The sequence below is a fragment of the Oryctolagus cuniculus genome, chromosome 16 (assembly GCF_051225735.1).
Source record: "Oryctolagus cuniculus isolate XC-2025 breed Fujian yellow rabbit chromosome 16, ASM5122573v1, whole genome shotgun sequence".
Taxonomy (NCBI): Eukaryota; Metazoa; Chordata; class Mammalia; order Lagomorpha; family Leporidae; genus Oryctolagus; species Oryctolagus cuniculus.
The window spans coordinates 53,446,653-53,466,477 of NC_142882.1; the positions used below are offsets into that span (position 1 = coordinate 53,446,653).

The window sequence follows — 19,825 nt, forward strand, 5'->3', positions numbered from 1 at the left end:
GGGGCAATTAAATAAGGCATGGAGCAAAGATAGGAGTGGATCTTACCGGATCTTAAGGGCTGCATAAGCAGAGTTGAATGTTGTACCATCTCAGTAGAGCTGGTGCAGAGTCAGGGAGTGGGGCACAGTAGAGATGAGCCCTGGCGAGGCATGAAGCATGAGAGGCAAACAAGGACAGCATTCTGTGGGGCCTTATCAGCCCTTGGGACCACACAGGGCGAGCAAGGGGAGCCAGCTGGGAACATGGAGGAGGAGGCGGAATTGTGGAATCACTGGTTTCTTTGTACTAGTACCAAGCCTGGCTTAAGCTAATCCGCTTGCAATAACTACTGAATAGAATGAAGAAAGAACACTAAGGACTGTCTTATAAATGGAATGGATTATCTTGTGAAGTCACTAGATGGAGGGCTGGCAAACTGTGGACCGTGGGTCAGATCCAACCTACCACCTGTTTATTTATTTATTTATTTTTTTGACAGGCAGAGTTAGAGAGACAGACAGAGAGAAAGGTTTTCCTTTTCCATTGGTTCACCCCTAAATGGCCACTGCGGCTGGCGCACTGCGTTGATCCGAAGCCAGGAGCCAGGTGTTTCTCCTGGTCTCCCATGCGGGTGCAGGGCCCAAGAACTTGGGCCATCCTCCACTGCCTTCCCGGGCCACAGCAGAGAGCTGGACTGGAAGAGGAGCAATTGGGACAGAATCCGGGGTGCCGGCGCTGCAGGCGGAGGATTAGCCAAGTGAGCCGCGGCGCCCGGTCCACCACCTGGTTTTTTTTTTTTTTTTTTTTTTTTTTTTTTTTTTTTTTTTTTTTTTTTTGACAGGCAGAGTGGACAGTGAGAGAGAGAGACAGAGAGAAAGGTCTTCCTTTGCCGTTGGTTCACCCTCCAATGGCCGCCGCGGCCGGCGCGCTGCGGCCGGCGCACCGCGCTGATCCGATGGCAGGAGCCAGGAGCCAGGTGCTTTTTCCTGGTCTCCCATGGGGTGCAGGGCCCAAGCACCTGGGCCATCCTCCACTGCACTCCCTGGCCACAGCAGAGGGCTGGCCTGGAAGAGGGGCAACCGGGACAGAATCCGGCGCCCCGACCGGGACTAGAACCCGGTGTGCCGGCGCCGCTAGGCGGAGGATTAGCCTAGTGAGCCGCGGGGCCGGCCCCACCACCTGTTTTTGTAAATAACATTTTCTGGGAACGCAGCCACAGCTGTTCATGTCTGAGCCATCTCTCTAGTCTGTGGCAGCTTGTGCACCATCGCGTGGAGCTGAGTAGTGGTAACAGACTGGACAGCCTCTGGTGTCTACTGTCCAGCTCTTTCAGAGAACATTTGCTGGCCCTGCACTACTGATTTGGGGTGCTGCAGAAGGGGTGCTGCCCCATCTCTCGGGCCTCCAAGCCCCCACCAGCTCCCTCACTATGATCAACAAGCATGGTTTGGGGGACATGACAAGTGAAAAATATTTAAACACATTTGATTAATGACGACCTAAGCTTTAATATTTAAATTTGTAAAAGTTACATTTAAATCATAAATGAGTCAATTTTTCCACATCTGACCCCATATATTACATTGTCCCAGAAGATGAGCCAGGAGAAAATGTTCATCAATCATTTGGGCTGGCACCCATCTAAGGCTGAGAAGTGGTGAGAAATCATTTAAGATAAAAGGCAGCACATCAATACATCGTGTTTCTCTCTTATTTTAGGATCTTGTGTCCTCTCACCCCACCCATCTGCTTCAATGCTCCTGGCATGATAAAGGAACCAATTAAAATAAATGCAGAAGTTTTATGATACAGTAGTTTTAGAGCTTAAATAAAGGATATCTCCCTAACAAGGAGGTTAGTAATCAAATTATCAGTGCTGCAATTTGTGGCCACAGGCAGTTAAGGGTTTACTTGTTTCTGAGAAACATACATTCCCTGTGGGTAAACCAATGTCTTATTTTGTAATCACTACACAGAATTTTGAGTATCTAATCCCCCATTCATGGGGCTGAATTTGGCCAGTAAAGTTCGGAACAAATATAACCCTCATTTCTTAGTTGGCAGAGGACTAACACTAAAAGAAAACTGTTCAAGAATAAAAGGGCACAGAAGTGGATCCAGAAACAGTGAGGACCTCAGTGACATCCAGTTCTCCAGGCACTTCCTTTCTTGACAAGTGTTTGCCTGTCAGGCTGGAAACTGCTGGAGGTAAGAAGTCAGCCAGTGCAGACAGGCAATAGGAATCTGCAGATTTTGAACAGCTGTCCCAGCACTGTCATAGTTTCAATGGGAGAAATACAAAGCTATACTCTGCCTGCTGGCTACTTAATATTTTTAAGGGAAATCAAGTGAGAATCTTATTATATTGGTTCCAATGTACAAGGGAATAAGATAATTGAAGTATAAAGATAAACTTGTTCTCAGTAGGTAATCCAGAACCATAATCCTAGCTTTCTTATTGTTTTCAGTGCTTTCTGTTAGCCCAGCAGTTCTCAAAATAGGCTGAAAAACTTCTAAATGATACAGATTCCCTTGCCCCACCTTAGACATAATGAGCTAGAATCTGTAGGAGTTTGGGAATCTCTTTTTCCCAGAGTATCTCAGATGATTCTGACGAGTCCAATCTGCACACTGATCCTGGGTAAACATGGAGCTAGACTGCAGTGCCTATTGTGAATTTTTTCCAGAAAAGGGAAGGCTAATGTGAGGAGATCATTTTGCGTCACTGTTAAAAATCACTAACTTAGTTCCAGATACATCACGACAGTGAGAAAGTACATCAGTGTTTAGAAAGCACACTGCTGACAGCTAAAGAATGTCAGGACTTATGTTCTTCCTTACCATTGCAAAATCCCTAGAATCTAGGAGCTTTTCATTTTGTTTTGTTTTTGAGATACCTTGTGGTTCAAGTGGGGAGCCAGGACCCTGAGCCCGGGCTGAAGAAGCCAGCCTCAGCCACGACAGGGCAGAGGGCCCCACACTACTCTGAGGACACTTTCCTGAGCAGCTCAGAGAGATCTGACTGTGAGAAGAGAGAACCTTCTCTAGGGTGACAGGCTGGTTTTTAGGAGGGAGTTAAAAGGAGCGGCTCTGAGCACACAGGATCATCCTGGCTTTCTCAGTCTGGGAACTGTGAAAGAATTCACATGAAACCAAAGGGAAGCAAGCAAGTTCAGTTATTAGAGCCAGGAACATGGGTGTACCTACATACTGTAGGTACCCTCTTGTAAGGTTTAGACAGTACCCTCTTGTAAGGGACCATAGGTTATGTTTGCCATCGACTACCCCAAAGGTCCACGCCTGTGACAAGTCTTTCTGAAGGCACAGTGCACCCAACCAGATGTGGCAGCCCTAGATCCTTCCTCAGCTCCCTTTTGGCCAAACACAAAGCCTCACTTGGCCACCTTTGAGCCAGGAACAACTGCTCTTCCCCATATCACACAAGATCTGCTGAGGGTTTCCCAGGACCCAAGAGAAGTTCTGCCTAATCTGCGGCCCTTGGAGCCAAACAGGAATTTAGGGCTGACAGCCACGCTTGTGAGTGAATCTGGAGTAGAAGCAGGGAAGACTGACTTGGAAGTCTAAGCAACCTGAGTCTCTCTCCCCAGATATGAAAAGCATTCCTGTTAATGAAGAGCAGGCATTTGGCCAATGGTGAAGCCAACAGTTGGGATGTCTGCATATCATACTGAAGTGCTCAGGTTCAGGTCCTGGCTTTGTTCCCAATCCGTTTCCTGCTCATGCACACCCTAGGAGGCAGCCGGTGATGGCTCAAGTGGCTGGGTGCCTGCCACCCATGTGGGAGACCTGGACTGAGTTTCTGGCTCTCAGCCCAGCCCAGCCCAGCCCAGCCCAGACCTGACTGCTACAGGCGTCTGAAGAATAAACTAACAGACGGGAGCTCTCTCTTTTTGTACCCCTCAGGTAAAAATAAATAAATGGAGAGGGCATACACTGAGATATTAACATGGTGGTTGTTATTTCTGGATAAATGAAGTACAGACATTTTCTACTTTATACTTTAATTTCTCAATTTTTCTGTTGGAAAAATGGAATTTGCTTCATTTATGGATTTCTGAATCATTTATAAGGAACATGTGTTTTACAATTAGGTAGAAAACTCTTTCTAAAATTTGCTTTATTTATTTATTTGAAAGGCGGAGAGAGAGAATGGGAGATAAATAGTGCTCTTCCATCTATTGGTTCATTCCCCAAATGCCCGCAGCAAGCCAGGGGTGCGCTTTGCCAAAGCCAGGAACTGAGCACTCAATCCAGGTCACCCACATGGGTGGAAGGGACCCAAGCACTGGACCCATCACCACTGCCTCCCATGGTGTGCAATAGCAGAAAACCGGTTAGGAAGCAGAGCCAGGATTTGAATATAGGCACTCTGATACGGGTACAGGCCCCAAAGCAACATCTTAACTGCTGCATCAAATGGCCACTCCTCTTTTCCTTTTTTGACATAAAAAGCTGGAAAAGAACCTACAAATGGATGTCTACATTTGATAAAAGCCTAAGACGTACAAAGAAAGAGCAGGGTCTGGGAGAACCAGTGGTTAGTCTGGCTAAGAGAACTCGCAGGCCAAACAAATCTTCAAATGTTTTAAGAGCTGCTAGCATGGTGGATTATTATTTGGACTGGTTTCTGAGGAAAGCACCAGAGTTAGCAGAAAGAAATTATAAGGAAAAAATGCTGTTATTAGGAAGACAACTGTCTAATAATCAGGAGTATTAAAAAGCGGGAGTGGAGTGCCTGTGTGGCAGTGATGGCCCATTTTAAATGTTTAAACTGGGGTGAGGTGACTCCCTGTCTGATTTCCTAAAGAAAGGATTATTAAATGAGAACTGAGCAAGTGAAATTAAAAAACACAAAAGAAAACAACCACACAGGGTATGTTTCCACTGTCCATGTGGGTTTTGAGCCCCCCCCCCAAATGATTCCAGTAGATGCAATATAGAAAAAGCTGGCAGTAAGATCCTGGCAAATTCCTGTTTGTTCCTGTGCCTTCATATTTAAAATGGGTCAAATAATAGTACTTGCATGAGGATTAAGAGTTACTATAGCATGTGGAACAGTGCTGACACATTTTTTTTAAGATTTATTTTTTATTTATTTGAAGAGTTACAGTGAGAGGAGAATGGGTGGTGGGGGAGTAGAGAAAGAAAAGGAATCTTCCATCTGCTGGTTCACTCCCCAAATGGCTGCTGCTGCGCCATGCCAAAGCCAGGAGGCCGGAGCTTCTTCCGAGTCTCTCACACAGGTGCAGGGGTCCAAGCACTTGAGCCATCCTCCACCGCCACGGCTCACTAGGCTAATCCTCCACCTGTGGCGCTGGCACCCCGGGTTCTAGTCCCGGTTGAGGTGCCGGTTCTGTCCCGGTTGCTCCTCTTCCAGTCCAGCTCTCTGCTGTGGCCCAGGAGTGCAGTGGAGGATGGCCCAAGTGCTTGGGCCCTGCACCCCATGGGAGACCAGGAGGAAGCACCTGGCTCCTGGCTTTGGATCGGGGCAGGGCGCCGGCCATAGCGTCCACTTGGGGGGGGGGTGAACAAATGGAAAAAAGGAAGACGTTTCTCTCTCTCTCTCACTGTCTAACTCTGCCTGTCCAAAAAAAAAAAAAAAAAAAAGATTAATTTACAAATGAAGGGAGTGACCACTCAGGAATTGGGGAATGCAGTGACTCTGACTTCCTGGTGCACAGAACCTGAGCTTGTTACGGAGTTGTTGACAGAGGCCACAGGCCCGTTGCCCCTCATCAGGCAGGGGAGCCCCAGAACGGTACAGGTTTCTAAGCACACGCAGAAGCACACTCCTGTATTTGACCCCTCTCCCCAGGCGACCTTTACCTGTCGTCTGAGGCCGTCGCGCGAGTGACCCTTCGCAGGGGTGTGTGCACCTCATTTGAGTAAAAGGTGTCGGACAGGAGGTCGGCTCCCTCCAGCTCCCGGCAGCAGAAGGGCCCGCCGTGGACCACCGCCATGCTTGCTGGCTAACAAGGCACGCTCTACAAAGGAAAGAGGGATGCATTCCGATGGGGAGAGGCCATGCTCACGCCCACTGGCCCTGCACACATGCCCGGGGACTGCTGTCCTCCCCAGAAGCCCCTCGGACGCCAGCTCCGTGCCGCGGACACAGCTCCGCAGTGGGAGGCTTGTATGAGGGGCGTCCGCCTCGCCTCCGGCCCAGCTACCCAGTTCTAGAAAGCGGAGCCGGCCGTTCCCCCGGGTCTGCGGACTCAGGGTGATGGGACCCCCCAGCGCCATCAGGGGCCGTCCTTCCAGAGGCCCCTGCGGGTCTGGACAGGGTCCGGTCCGCGGACCCCTGACCTTGTGGGTATCCCTGTCCCGGCCCCCTGGACAGGCGGGAGACCGGAGGAGCGGCGGCGACCAGGCCTCCTGTGCCAGCGACGCACCTGGATCATCCACCTCGAAGCGCCGCCGCACCGCGCCTCCCCGTCTCCTCCCCAGAGCCGGCGGGTCTCCGCGAGGCGTGGAATTTCACCGTCGTCCGCACCTGCGGCCCCCGGGAGCTTGCGGGCAGGTGCGGGAAAGGGAGGGAGAGGGACCGCGCGCAGGCCGGGGGTGTGGTCGAGGGTGCCTGTGACGGTGACGGTGACCGTGGCACTAGGTAATACATCCTGGGGCGGGGTGAGGAGCGGCAGGGAGAGGCCACAGGCTCTGGGGGCCTCGAAGACCGGCGCCCCAGGAGTTCGGGACTGGGACGAACGGACGCGGGCCGGAAGCCCTGAGAAGGAGCGGAAGCCTCGCTGCCTCTTGCCAGCCCCTGTCCCCGCCCACCGCCAGCCCCTGTCCCCGCCCACCGCCAGCCCCTGTCCCCGCCCACCGCCGAGGCTCGCGCCCAGGGCGCCGTCTGGCGGCGGCTGCGGCTGCGGCGGCACCGTGTAGTGCTCGCGGTGCTGGCTGGTGTCTGCGTGTCCCCGGGCGAGGGCGTTGTCTGTCCCGCGCTGGGCGGAGGAAGAGCGCAGGTGCGGGGGCAGATGGCTGGGGTAACGGACCGGCTGAGCCTCCAACGTCGTGTCTTTGGCCTGCGCCGGGGATGTTGCATCGGGTGAGAAACCTGAGCCTGGATCAAGGCGCAGCTATTTTAGACTAGACCTCCATCTTGTAACTCGGGCCTGATCGGGCCCTGAACCCTAAGCCAAAAACTCCTAAAAAAGAAAATAAAACTCCCCTTGCGATAAACTCTGCTAGCAACAGCCAATTAACAGATAGTAGGGAAATACGCGAAGTTCCAGGTTTCTTTTCAGACAGTTAAGGTGATTGACACCTGAAACCCTGCAGTTTGGCACGCACCCCCTAGCAGCTCGGACCTTAAACTTTAGCCAATCATAAAACGACAAGTATAAATTTAAAATATAAGCCTATCAGATGCTGTACAGCCGAACTTGTTTGTTCAACTGTATAAAAATCTTTTTTTTTTTTTTTTTTGACAGGCAGAGTGGACAGTGAGAGACAGAGACAGAGAGAAAGGTCTTCCTTTGCCGTTGGTTCACCCTCCAATGGCCGCCGTGGCCGGCGCGCTGCGGCCGGCGCACTGCGCTGATCCGATGGCAGGCGCCAGGAGCCAGGTGCTTCTCCTGGTCTCCCATGGGGTGCAGGGCCCAAGTACTTGGGCCATCCTCCACTGCACTCCTGGGCCACAGCAGAGAGCTGGCCTGGAAGAGGGGCAACCGGGACAGAAACCGGCGCCCCGACCGGGACTAGAACCTGGTGTGCCGGCGCCGCTAGGCGGAGGATTAGCCTAGTGAGCCGCGGCGCCGGCCTCAACTGTATAAAAATCTTAATGACCTTACTGTAGGGGTCGCCGATCCAGCCCAGTTGTGCCTGGTGCGGACATCGGTCCAAACTCGAGTTTGAAATAAAACTCTTGCGCTTGCATCAGCCTCTGCTCCTGGTGGTCTTAATTGGTGGGAATCTGACACTTCGGGTACAACACGGGTGGCTGGATTCCGTGGGGGCCGCCTGGGGGTAGCACCCAGCAGCGCTCTGCTCTGTCTTACCAGTCGTGATATGCATGGGACAGGTGGGGACCAGGCCTGCAGGTGCAGTCCTCCACCTGCTACCCTGAGGGCCTAGCCCTGCCGTCTCAGTCCTCTGTGCGTGCCCGCCCCCACTCCACCCCACCGCAAAGGAAAGGCAAGAAGCCGCGTTGCGCCCTTTTCCTTTACATTGTTATAGAGACCTTAAGGTGGTATTTGAAAATGGGTAGGTTTTTGATGGGCTCAGTACTTTCTTGGAAGATAGGAATATTTTTTAAATTAATAAACTTTAGATTTGACTTAATTTAATTCAATTTTGACTTTTGCTGTGTTTGGAAACTTCTGTTAGTGATTTAAAATATTCATTTTTTTTCTCTTAAATCACAAAGCTTTAAGCCTCGTTAGTTCCACTGTACTTACTAGGCTGGCAACTAATACATGAAAGTATTCTGCTGGCTTTGAAATTAAACTGCAAATGAGTTAAGCAACATTTTAATAGCAACTTTTTTGCCTTGAGGAACTCTTAGTCTGTTTTCTTATGCTGTAATGAAATACCACAGACTTGGTAATTTATAAAAATGAGAGGTTTATGTGGCTTGGATTTCTAGAGGCTGGAAAATGCAAGGCTCTCTGGGAGAGCCTTCCTGCTGCGTCATAGCCCGGTAGAGGGTACTGTTATGCCCAGTTCAGTCGTCCCCAAAGACCACCAAGGAGCCGATACAGCTGTAAAGCACACGAGAGTTTTATTGCAGGTCCGGGCCTGGTCTCTCAATCAACACCGACACAGCGGGTCTGAATTGAGAGCTCTGACCCTTCAGTTAACAGGGTTTTTATAGAGTTTTCAGAGACATTCTATACATCATGGTACCATTTAGCAAATCATCTCATCCCGTGGGAAATTCAAAGGACATCTCTTAGAATTGATTAGTGCATCCAGTGGCGGGAACGGACCTACTAAAGGTGGTTGGATGGCTTTGGGGTTGATGCCTTTCGAACTGATTGGCCGAAGCATAGGGTCCGAGCTGCTGGGGTGTAGGTGCCGAACTGCAGGGTCTCAGGTAGCTATCAATCACCTTACCTGCCCTGAGAAGACACCAGGAACTCTAGGTATTTCTCTGTTACCTGTTAATTGGCTGTTGCTAGGAGAGTTTATTGCAAGGGGAGTTCATTTATTTACTTTTAGGAACTTCTGGTTTAGGGTTCAGGACCTGGTCAGGCCCAAGTTACAAGATGGAGGCCTAATTTAAAATAGTTACACCTTGATCCAGGCTCAGGTCTCACAGTACTACACAGCGAGACAGGGCCAGCATGCTAGCTAGGGCCTCTCCACCTCCTCCAGCCACTAATGCAACCAGGGCCCCCACACTCATGACCATGTCTAATCCTAATCACTCCCAAGGCTTCTCCGGACACCTCTGGTCTGGTGTGGACTTGGAGATGGAATTTCTGACACAGCGTTACCCAGCAGAGCTCTAGACTCCTCATCCTGTGCACCTGCTACTTTATGCCCTCCGACCCCCAGCTCCATCTCTTCCCTGGTAACCACTCTTTTCTTCTCTGTCTTGTATACAGTGGTGTGCCAAACAGTGACATTTGGTCAGCCGTATGCCATAAGATTACACCACCGAGTGACATAGCACTCTGACTTTGTGTGTGTTCCATCATGGTCACACGTGATGAATTTGCCTCATGATGCCTTTCTCAGAATATATTTCAGACACTAAGTGATGCATGACTGCATTGCGACTTTTATTCTTAGATTCCACATCTAAGTGAGGTCATGCAACATTTTCCTTTCATTGAGCTTATTTCAGTTAGCATAAAGTCCTCCGTGCTCATTCACGTTGTAGCAAATGGCAGTATCTCTCTTGAAAAATTTTTTTTAAATATTCCTTCCTTCTTTCCTCTCTTCCTCCCCTCCCTGCTTCCTCCCTTCCTTCCTAGGGCAGAGTGACACAGAGAGAGAGATTTTCCATCTGTTGGTCCACTGCCCCATGGGCCTAGGCCATGCTGAAGCCAGGAGCCTGGGACTCCATCTGGGTCTCCCATGTGGGTTGCAGGGGCCCAAGCACTCAGAACATCTTCCACTGCTCTCCCAGGTGCATCAGCAGGGAATTGGATCAGAAGCAGCGCAGCTGGAGGTCAATCCTCTGATATAGGATGCTGGTGTCGCAGCAGTAGCCCATCTTCCTGTGCCATGATGCCAGGCCAAGATTTCATTCATTTTAATGCCGAATAATCTTGCATTATACAAATGTCCTAGTTCCTTTATCCATTCCCCCACTGACAGACACTTAGTGGAATCCCTATCTTGGCTATTGTGCACCACGGGGCAGGGAGCACGGGAGTGCAGACGTCTCTGAGGTGGTGATTTCATTTCCTTTGGAGATGTCCCCAAAAGAGTGGTTTCTGAGTCACAGGGTAATTCTATTTTTAATTTCCTTAGAAACCTCTGTATTGTTTTCCACAATGGCTCTCCAGAACTGCGTTCCTAACAGCAGTATATGAGTGTTCCCTCTTCTCCATACCCTTGCCGTTTGTTGTAACTTTTAAAAAAAAAATTATTTATTTGAAAAGTAGAGTTTCAGAAAGAGAGGGAGAGGCAGAGAGAGAGAAAAAGAGAGCAAGCGAGAGAGAGAGAATGAGAGAGAGAGCTCTATCTTCCATCTGCTGGTTCACTCCCCATATGGCCTCAATGGCTGGGGCTAGGCCAGGCCAAAGCCAGGAGACAGGAGCCTCATCTGAATCTTGCATATGGCTGCAGGGGCCCAGGCACTTGGGCCATCTTCCACTGCTTTCCCAGGACATAGCAGAGAGCTGGGTGGAAAGTGGAGCAGCTGGGACACAAACTGGTGGTACCCATATGGGATTCCTACACCAACACTGCAGGTAGTGTCTTTATCTGCTGCGCCACAGTACCAGTCACCTTAAGTTGTTTTTTTTTTTTTTTAAGATTTATTTATTTATTTGAAAGTCGGAGTTACACAGAGAAAAGGAGAGTCAGAGAGACAGAGACAGAGAGAGAGAGAAAGAGACAGGGGGAGAGAGAGAGAAAGGGAGAGAGAGAGAGGGAGAGAGGTCTTCCATCTGTTGTTTCACTCCCCAGATGGCTGTAATGGCTGGAGCTGCGCCGATCCAAAGCCAGGAGCCAGGAACTTCTTCCAGGTCTCCCACATGGGTGCAGGGGCCCAAGGACTTGGGCCATCTTCTACTGCTTTCCCAGGCCATAGCAGAGAGCTGGATCGGAAATGGAGCAGCTGGGACTTGAACAGGCATCCATATGGGATGCTGGCACCGCAAGCGGCGGCTTTACCCGCTATGCCACAGCACCGGCCCCTCCCTTTAAGTTTTTGATGATAAGTATTCTAACACATATGAGGTGGTATCTTACGTGGTTGTGATTTGAGTTTTCTTGATAATTAATGATATTGAGCACCTTTCCATAGCCTGTTTGCCATTTTATGTCTGCTTTGAAGAAATATCAATTAAGTCTTTTGCCCATTTAAAAATTGGGTTATTTATTTTTCCACTGCTGTGTTGTATAAGTTCTTTATATATCTTTGCTATTAAGACTTTTTTAAAAAAAGATTTATTTTTTTATTTGAAATCCAGAGTTATACAGAGAGAGGGAGAGACAGAGAGATCCTCCATCTACTGGTTCACTTCCCAAATGGCTGCAACAGCCGGGACTGGGCCAGGCCAGAGCTGGGAGCCAGGAGCTTCATTTGGGTGGACATCACAGCAGGTAGCTTAACCCGCTATACCACAGTGCCATCCCCAATATTAACACTTGCAAATATTTTTCCCAGTCTATAGGCTGCCATTTCGTTTCATTGTTTCCTTTGTTGTGCAGAAACTTTTTAGTCTGATTTGGTCTCATTCATTTGTGTATTTTTGCTTTTGTAACCTCAGCTCTTGGTGTGAAATCAAAAAAAAAAAAAGAAAAAAAAAAAAAAAAAAAAGAAAAAACATCACTGCTAAGGCCAATGCCCGGGAGCTTTTATATTTTTGTCTAGGGGTTTTATCGTTTCTGGCCTTATAGTTAGGTCTTTTATCCATTGGGAGTTTATTTTATTTTATTTTATTTTTTTGACAGGCAGAGTGAATAGTGAGAGAGAGAGACAGAGAGAAAGGTCTTCCTTTTGCCGTTGGTTCACCCTCCAATGGCCGCCATGGCTGGCGTGCTGCGGCCAGTGCAGCGCGCTGATCCGATGGCAGGAGCCAGGTGCTTCTCCTGGTCTCCCATGGGGTGCAGGGCCCAAGCACTTGGGCCATCCTCCACTGCACTCCCTGGCCACAGCAGAGAGCTGGCCTGGAAGAGGGGCAACCGGGACAGGATCCGGCGCCCCGACAGGGACTAGAACCTGGTGTGCCGGCGCCGCTAGGTGGAGGATTAGCCTATTGAGCCGCGGAGCTGGCCAGGAGTTTATTTTTTATATAACGTAAGATAAGCGTCCTTTTTGCATTTGCAAGTCCAGTTCTCCCAGCACAGCTTATTGAAGCAACTATCCCTTTCCCATTATGTCCTCCTGGTGTCTTTGTCAAAAACGCCTTGACTGCATATGCTTGGATTTATTCATGAGCTCACTCTTTCATTCCGTTGGTTTATGTGTCTACTTTTATGCCAGCGAGACGAGCAGTTAGCCTAATGGGTGAGATGCAAGTCAAGCTGCTTGCATCCTGTATTGGATGGAGTGCCTGGATTTGAGTCCTGGATCCCACTTCTAATTCCAGCTTTGTGCTGATAGAGGCTTTGGTAGTCAACAGATGACTGCTCACTCAAGTAGTTGAGTCCCCGCTACCCACATTGGAGACCTGTACTGAATTCCTGGCTCCTGGTGTTGGCCTGGTCCAGCCCCAGCCATTATAGGCATTTGAGGAGTGAATCAGTGGATGAGAGTACTTGCTCTCTCTCCTTCTTTAATAAATAGAAGTTAGTCTTGTATTAGTTTCATACTGCTTTGACTACTATAGCTTTGCAACATAATCTTTTTTTTTTAAGATTTATTTATTTATTTGATAGGCAGAGTGTAGAGAAAGAGAAGGAGACACAGAGAGCAAGGTCTTCCATCTGCTGGTTCACTCCCCAAGTGGTTGCAATGGCCAGGGCTGGGCCAGGCTGAATCCAGGAGTCAGAAGCTTCCTCTGGGAAGTGGAACAGCTGGGAATCGAACCGGCGCCCTATGGGATGCCGGCATTGCAGGCAGTGGCTTAACCTGTTGTGCCACGGCACTGGTCCTGTAACATAATCTTGAATCAGGAAATGTGATGCCTCCAACTTTTTTTCTTTCTAAGAATTGTTTTGTCTATTAGGGTCTTCTATGGTTTCATATGAATTTTAGGTTTGATTTTTCTACTTCTATGCAGAAAATGTCATTGGGAATTCAGTTGAGATTTCATTGAATGTTTACATTGCTTTGAGTAATGTTGACATTTTAACAATAGTATTTCTACCAGTCCATGAGCATAGGCAAACTTTCCATTTACTTCAGTCTTATTCAGTTTCTTTTATCAATGTTTGTAGATTTCCATGTACAGATCTTTCACCTCCTTGGTTAAATTTATTCCTAGGAGGAACCAAGTTGTTGTTATTGTTTGGTGGTGGTGGAGACTACTGTAAATCGGGCTGTTTTCTTGATTCCTTTTTTATTTAGGTTGTTAGTGATAGATAAAAATGCTTTTAGTGTTTGAATATTGGTTTTGTGCTTTCCAGCTTTATTGCATTTGTTTGTTAGTTTGACTTTATTGTGTTCATTTGGAATTTTTCTCATAGGATCACGTCATCTGCAACTACAGATAACTTTCCTTCTTCCTTCCCAAGTTTGATGCCTTTCCTTTTCCTATCTGTGCTTGCCAGGATTTTCCAGTACTGCATTGAATAGTGAATGTCGGCATTCTTGCCTTGTACCAGATCACAGTGGAAAAGCTTTTGGTTTTGCTCCACTGATAATATTATATAATATGTCACTTTTTTTTACAAATTGCCTTTATTATATTGAGGCATGTTCCTTCTATACCTCAACTGTTGAGAATTTTTACCAAGAAAGATGTTGAATATTGTTGAATGTTTTCTTCTCTGCCCATTGAGATGGTCATGTGACTTTCATCTTTCATTCTGTGAATGTGATGTATCACGCTGATTTGGATGTGTGAGACCAGCCTGGCCTGCCAAGGACAAATCCCAATTAGCCATGTTGTATAATCAGTTTGATGTTTTGTTTTGAATTTGGCTTGCTAATATTTTATTGAGGATTTTTGTACCAATGCTCATCAGAGAGATTGGCCTGCAGTTGTCTTTCATTGTAATGTGTTTTCAGGCTTATAAATTAAGGTGATGCTGGCCCCATCAAATGTGCTTGGAAGTACTCCCTTGAGCTTTTTCAGGGAGAGATTAAGAAATATCGGTGATAATTCTTCAAATATTTTGTAGAAATCAGCTGTGAAACAATCTGGTCCTGAACTCCTCTTTACTGGGAGATTTTTTTTTTTTTTTTGACAGGCAGAGTGGACAGTGAGAGAGAGAGACAGAGAGAAAGGTCTTCCTTTGCTGTTGGTTCACCCTCCAATGGCCGCTGTGGCTGGCGCACCGCGCTGATCCGAAGCCAGGAGCCAGGTGCTTCTCCTGGTCTCCCATGGGGTGCAGGGCCCAAGCACTTGGGCCATCCTCCACTGCCTTCCTGGGCCACAGCAGAGAGCTGGCCTGGAAGAGGAGCAACCTGGACAGAATCCGGCGCCCTGACCGGGACTAGAACCCGGTGTGCCGGTGCCACAAGGCGGAGGATTAGCCTAGTGAGCCGCGGCGCCGGCTTGGGAGTTTTTTGATTACTGCTTCAGCCTCTGTTTCTCAGACTCCATCTCAGTAGGGTGCGTGTTTCTAGGAATTTATCCATTTTCTCCAGGTTATCCAACTTGTCATGTAATTGTTCATACTGGTCCATTACGATCTTTTTATTTCTGAGGCATCCATTATAATCCGTTTTCACTTTCACTTCTTATTTTGAGTCTTCTCTACTTTTTTGTGTTAAACCTGATGTATAGAATTAGTCTTGTACTCCTTTCTCTGGCTGATGTTAGCCAGGTCTGCTCCTGGGCAGCTACCCTTGTTAGAAGCTTCTTTCAAATTTGCCAGTTTGCAACTTGCACCAGTAGGTAATAACACAGGATATTTTTCCTTTTGTGACTCGTCTCACTTGAGGAAGTGCATTGTTTTCATTAATCCACCAGCAGTGACACCCTCGCCTGTCTTGCCTCCAGCTTTCTGTGCCACTGCACTGTTTATTAGTGTCAGAGTGAACAGTGCCCACAGCCCTGAGAAGTGAGGGGAGAAGATTTGCTTAGGTTTGCTCAGGTTAAGAAACGAGACTGCAGAAATGATTTAGCACCTCGGGTAGAGTCACTCAACACCCTACAAGGTAAAAGCTGTCTCAGGTCTGATTGGCAAGTGAGAGCCTCCTGCATCAGATAAGTCATCTGCCGGTGTGATATATTAGTCCCTGGCTCCCTGCCTGCTTCAGTCCCCCATCAGCCGGTCGCCACCACCCTCCCGCTGTCCTGTGATGTAGGACATGGCCGAGATTGACAGAGGAAGAAGGTTGAAGGGGCAGTAGTTAAAATGTCACCACCCAGACTGAAATCTAAATGGCTTAATTCACCATGATGTGTTTTAATTAATGAGAGTGGAAAAGTGAAGAGGTTGTGGTTTCTAATCAAAGAAAGTAATGCTTTAGTTACTGAAATGAAAATGGCTTCATTGGGAGGGAAATAAAAGTTAATTAGGTCACAAAGATAAATTAACAGGAAACTAAAAACATCCTCACCACTATCAGATCCACTGTTGGTTTGTGTTGCAAAGGCAAGAACATACACAAAGATTCAAATGCAGATTCTTTTTTTTTTTTTTAAGATTTATTTATTTATTTGAAAGTCAGAGTTACACAGAGAGAGGAGAGGCAGAAAGAGAGGGAGAAGAGGTCTTCCATCTGCTGGTTCACTTCCCAATTGGCCGCAATGGCCAGAGCTGCTCCGATCCGAAGCCAGGAGCCAGGAGCTTCCTCGGGGTCTCCCACGCGGGTGCAGGGGCCCAAGGGCTTGGACCATCTTCTACTGCTTTCCCAGGTCATAGCAGAGAGCTGGATCGGAAGTGGAGCAGCCGGGACTAAAACCGGTGCCCATATGGGATGCCGGTGCTTCAGGCCAGGGCGTTAACTCACTGCACCACAGCACTGGCCCCCAAATGCAGATTCTTTAACATGTAGTAGTTTTGTGACTTTGGTGTCACAAATTTATGATTCTATCATAAATACCACTTTTGCATTTCATAGTAGATATCCTAATGTAAATAATTGGGCACTGTTTTATTTACTCTGCCTTTCCTTGAGGGCTTACTGATGCTGATAAGTGACCTTTAACTCAGAGCTGGACTCAAATTTCGATAAACTGTCACATTGAGGTTGCATATTAATTTAACATTTAAAAACATTTTTCAGGTTATTAACTGAGTCTTAGGTGTGCAGTATGTTGCGTGGAATAAAACATGACCCTGAGGCCTTTTTGTTGTGGGAGTAGTTGGTGGAGGCTACTGTTTGGTCCAAGGATTTAAAAATTCACTCTCAACAAACGTGGAGCATTTTCTGCCCTCTAGTGGTGAAAAGTAATTTTGCAATGTGGATTACAATTCTGAGCTTTAAATTACTAGGGGGAAAGCTACATGATATTTTAAAACTGGTTTGCAAATTATGTTGGTGCATGGCTGTAGTTAATTACCATTGGTGCATATTTTAAGAAAGAGAAAAAATGGTTTTATGTTTTATTAACCACAATGTCCCAGTGCCTGGAAATCTGGCAAGATATAAATAAATTTTAAGATAATTTTTCTTCAGGATTAAACTAATATTTCCTTACTTCTTCAAAGGGAATATTAATTTGACACTAATATAGTTATAATTTAATTCTACTCCTAATTCTTATAGTAGTTTTCCTGTTTGGTTCTTTTCATACTTTAGTTTCTGTTTTTAGGAAGAGAATAATGGGTTATTACTTACAATTTGCTAAACAATATGTTACATTAATATTATGAGGAAAATGCCATGATATATCTTATAAGTCACTATTTTCTTTTAAAGATTTATTTTATTTGAAAGGCAGAAAGAGACAGAGACACACAGAGAGAGAGAGAGAGAAATGGAGAAAGGGATCTTTCATTGGCTGGTTCACTCCTCATATGACCACAAAGGCAGGGCCTGAGCCAGACCAGAACCAGGAGCCTGAACCTCCATCTGGGTCTCCCATGTGGGTGACAGGGGCCCAAGTAACTGGACCATCTTCTGCTGCCTTCCCAGGTGCATTAGCAAGGAGCTGGATTGGAAGCAGAGCAGCTGGGTCTTGAACTGGTGTGCCAGTATGGGGTGCTGGCATCACAGGAGGTGGCTTAATCCACTGCAGCACAGACCAACCCCACGCTATTTTTTTAGTTATCCTTGGACATCTATTTGACTAATTACTCTTAGTGTGCATTCTAAGATGTTACATTTTGCTGATTGTAATATAAAGAGACCAGGGAAACCCATGAAAAGCACAGTAAAGATAGGCAATTGGGAAGAATGTTGTGGAGCAGTGACATTGGAAGGAAGGTGCTATAGAATAGAGTAGGAATGGGTGTTGACCATCCTCCATGTTCCAGGAAAACTCCACTGTCATTTCCATTACTGCTGTGAAATCTTGTCTCCCCATATCTGACTGCTCCCAGACACCTTGGCTGTCCCAGGTATTTCCAAAAAGCACTAAGTTTGCCCCAGGTGAATGCGGCATGCTGTGAGCTGGTGAGATGGCCTAGTGCAAGGGGAAAAAGGATTAGCAACAATTATCCTGTTTCAAAGAGGCTCAAAGGGAAAGAAGATGACATTCCTAAACAATATGAGTCTGTAAGAATCAGAGTATCTCTAAACCCCATCAGAGTTATTGTTCTCATAGGATTTTTTTTTTTTTTGGTGGCAACAAATCATGCTGAAGTTTTGAGTGTGGTTATGTAGCTATTAATAGTGTGGTATATGCCGGCGCCGCGGCTCAACAGGCTAATCCTCCTCCTGTGGCACCAGCACACCGGGTTCTAGTCCCGGTCGGGGCGCCAGATTCTGTCCCGGTTGCCCTTCTTCCAGGCCAGCTCTCTGCTGTGGCCAGGGAGTGCAGTGGAGGATGGCCCAAGTGCTTGGGCCCTGCACCCCATGGGAGACCAGGAGAAGCACCTGGCTCCTGCCATCGGATCAGCGCGCTGCGCTGGCCGCAGCACACCAGCCGCAGCGGCCATTGGAGGGTGAACCAATGGCAAAGGAAGACCTTTCTCTCTGTCTCTCTCTCTCTCACTGTCCACTCTGCCTGTCCAAAAAAAAAAAAAAAAAATAGTGTGGTATAACTGGTGAGCAGTGCTAGGGTATATAAGAAGGCGAGTGAAATGTGCTTAATACCACTGAGTTATACTCACTTGATTAATCCTCCGCCTGTGGCGCTGGCATCCCATATGGGCACCAGGTTCTAGTCCCAGTTTTTCCTCTTCCAGTCCAGCTCTCTGCTGTGGCCCGGGGGTGGGGGAGCAGTGGAGAATGGCCCAAGTGCTTGGGCCCCTGCACCCACATGGGAGACCAGGAAGAATCACCTGGCTTTTGGCTTTGGATTGGCGCAGTGTGCTGGCCGCAGCACACCAGCCATTTGGGGGGTGAACCAACGGAAAAAGGAAGACCTTTCTTTCTGTTTCTCTCTCTCCCTCTCTCACTCTGCCTGTCAAAAAAAAAAAAAAAAAAAAAAGGGAAGAGGAAGCTGGAAACAGGAACGGAGCCAGGACTTGAACCCAGGCACTCTGATATGGTATGTGGGTGTCTGAACCACTGCACCAAATGCCTGCCTCCTCCCCATTTTTAATACTTTTAACAACAGTGAATAAAACAGGTAACATCTAATAAACATTTCAGGAGCTCAGAGCCACTTCCTAAATACTAAGTTCAGGAATGAATACTCACCTGATAATGTTTTACTAATTCAAGCCTGACTCCAAGAAGCAAGGTGATTATATTCCACCAAGCACCCATCTGAGAGGAGTAAGAAAAGGAAAGGTCACTGCTATCCCTGCCCGTGGCCCAGGACGTCTTACTTCTGATTTATTTTAATTCCTTTACTGCTTTGTTCCACATCCTGAGATCTGTAACAGACTGCAGATTCTTCTGGAGTGCAGGATTCAGTGTCCAGGCAGAAGTTTACCACCACCACCACTCCCTTTCCCTTCATACACCTGCATATCCCAGGGACTCCCAGGGCCGGCACGGTTCTGTCCCTGAAGCAGACATGGACAGGTGCATTTCATCGTCAGCAGTGGCATTTGTCTGCCATACAGGGAGAAAATCCCAAGTTAATCCTGAAGAATTAAGTTTTGGTCCTGCTTGTGTCCTGTGATGTATCTACGCCTTACAGGCACCTCTAAATGGAAATTAAGGAACAACTAGAATCAAGCTCTCCAAGAATCTTTCATTTTCTTTTCCACTCTCACTTCCCATTTCCTTTACTTCCTCCTTTCCCTCCTTCCTTCCCAGCCTTCTTTCTGTCACTCCTTCCTAATAAAATCTCTAAACAGTGTTTTAAAATATGGAGGATTTAGGGGCTGGCATTGTGGCACCGTAGGTTAAACCACTAGCTGTCCACTTCTGATTCAGCTCCCTGCTTATGTGTCTGGGAAAGCAGCAGAATATGACCCAAGTGCTTGGCCCCCTGCCACCCATGTGGGAGACCTGGATGGAGTTCTTGGCTCCTGGCTTTAGTCTGGCCCAGCCCTGGCAGAAGATAGCTCTCTCTGTCTTTGTCT

The 19,825-nt window shown here is 47.6% G+C and overlaps 2 protein-coding genes across 8 annotated transcripts in view; one reads left to right on the forward strand and one right to left on the reverse strand.

The window, feature by feature from the left end:
• SPMIP4 (sperm microtubule inner protein 4) overlaps nt 1-6,735 on the reverse strand; it is a 30,709-nt gene extending 23,974 nt beyond the window's left edge. For 3 of the 5 annotated variants that reach the window (XM_089315426.1, XM_089315428.1, XM_008261548.5), the window contains exons 1-2: nt 6,394-6,735; nt 5,828-5,985 (exon numbers count right to left, since the gene is read on the reverse strand). In XM_089315426.1, coding sequence (XP_089171552.1) covers nt 5,828-5,961 — 134 coding nt within the window. In that variant the 5' untranslated portion in view covers nt 5,962-5,985; nt 6,394-6,735. The remainder of the gene's footprint in view (nt 1-5,827; nt 5,986-6,393) is intronic. The other 2 variants (XM_089315425.1, XM_089315427.1) reach the window with 2 other exon arrangements.
• LOC138845860 (uncharacterized) overlaps nt 1-19,825 on the forward strand; it is a 214,817-nt gene that overhangs the window by 39,958 nt on the left and 155,034 nt on the right. The window lies entirely within an intron of this gene.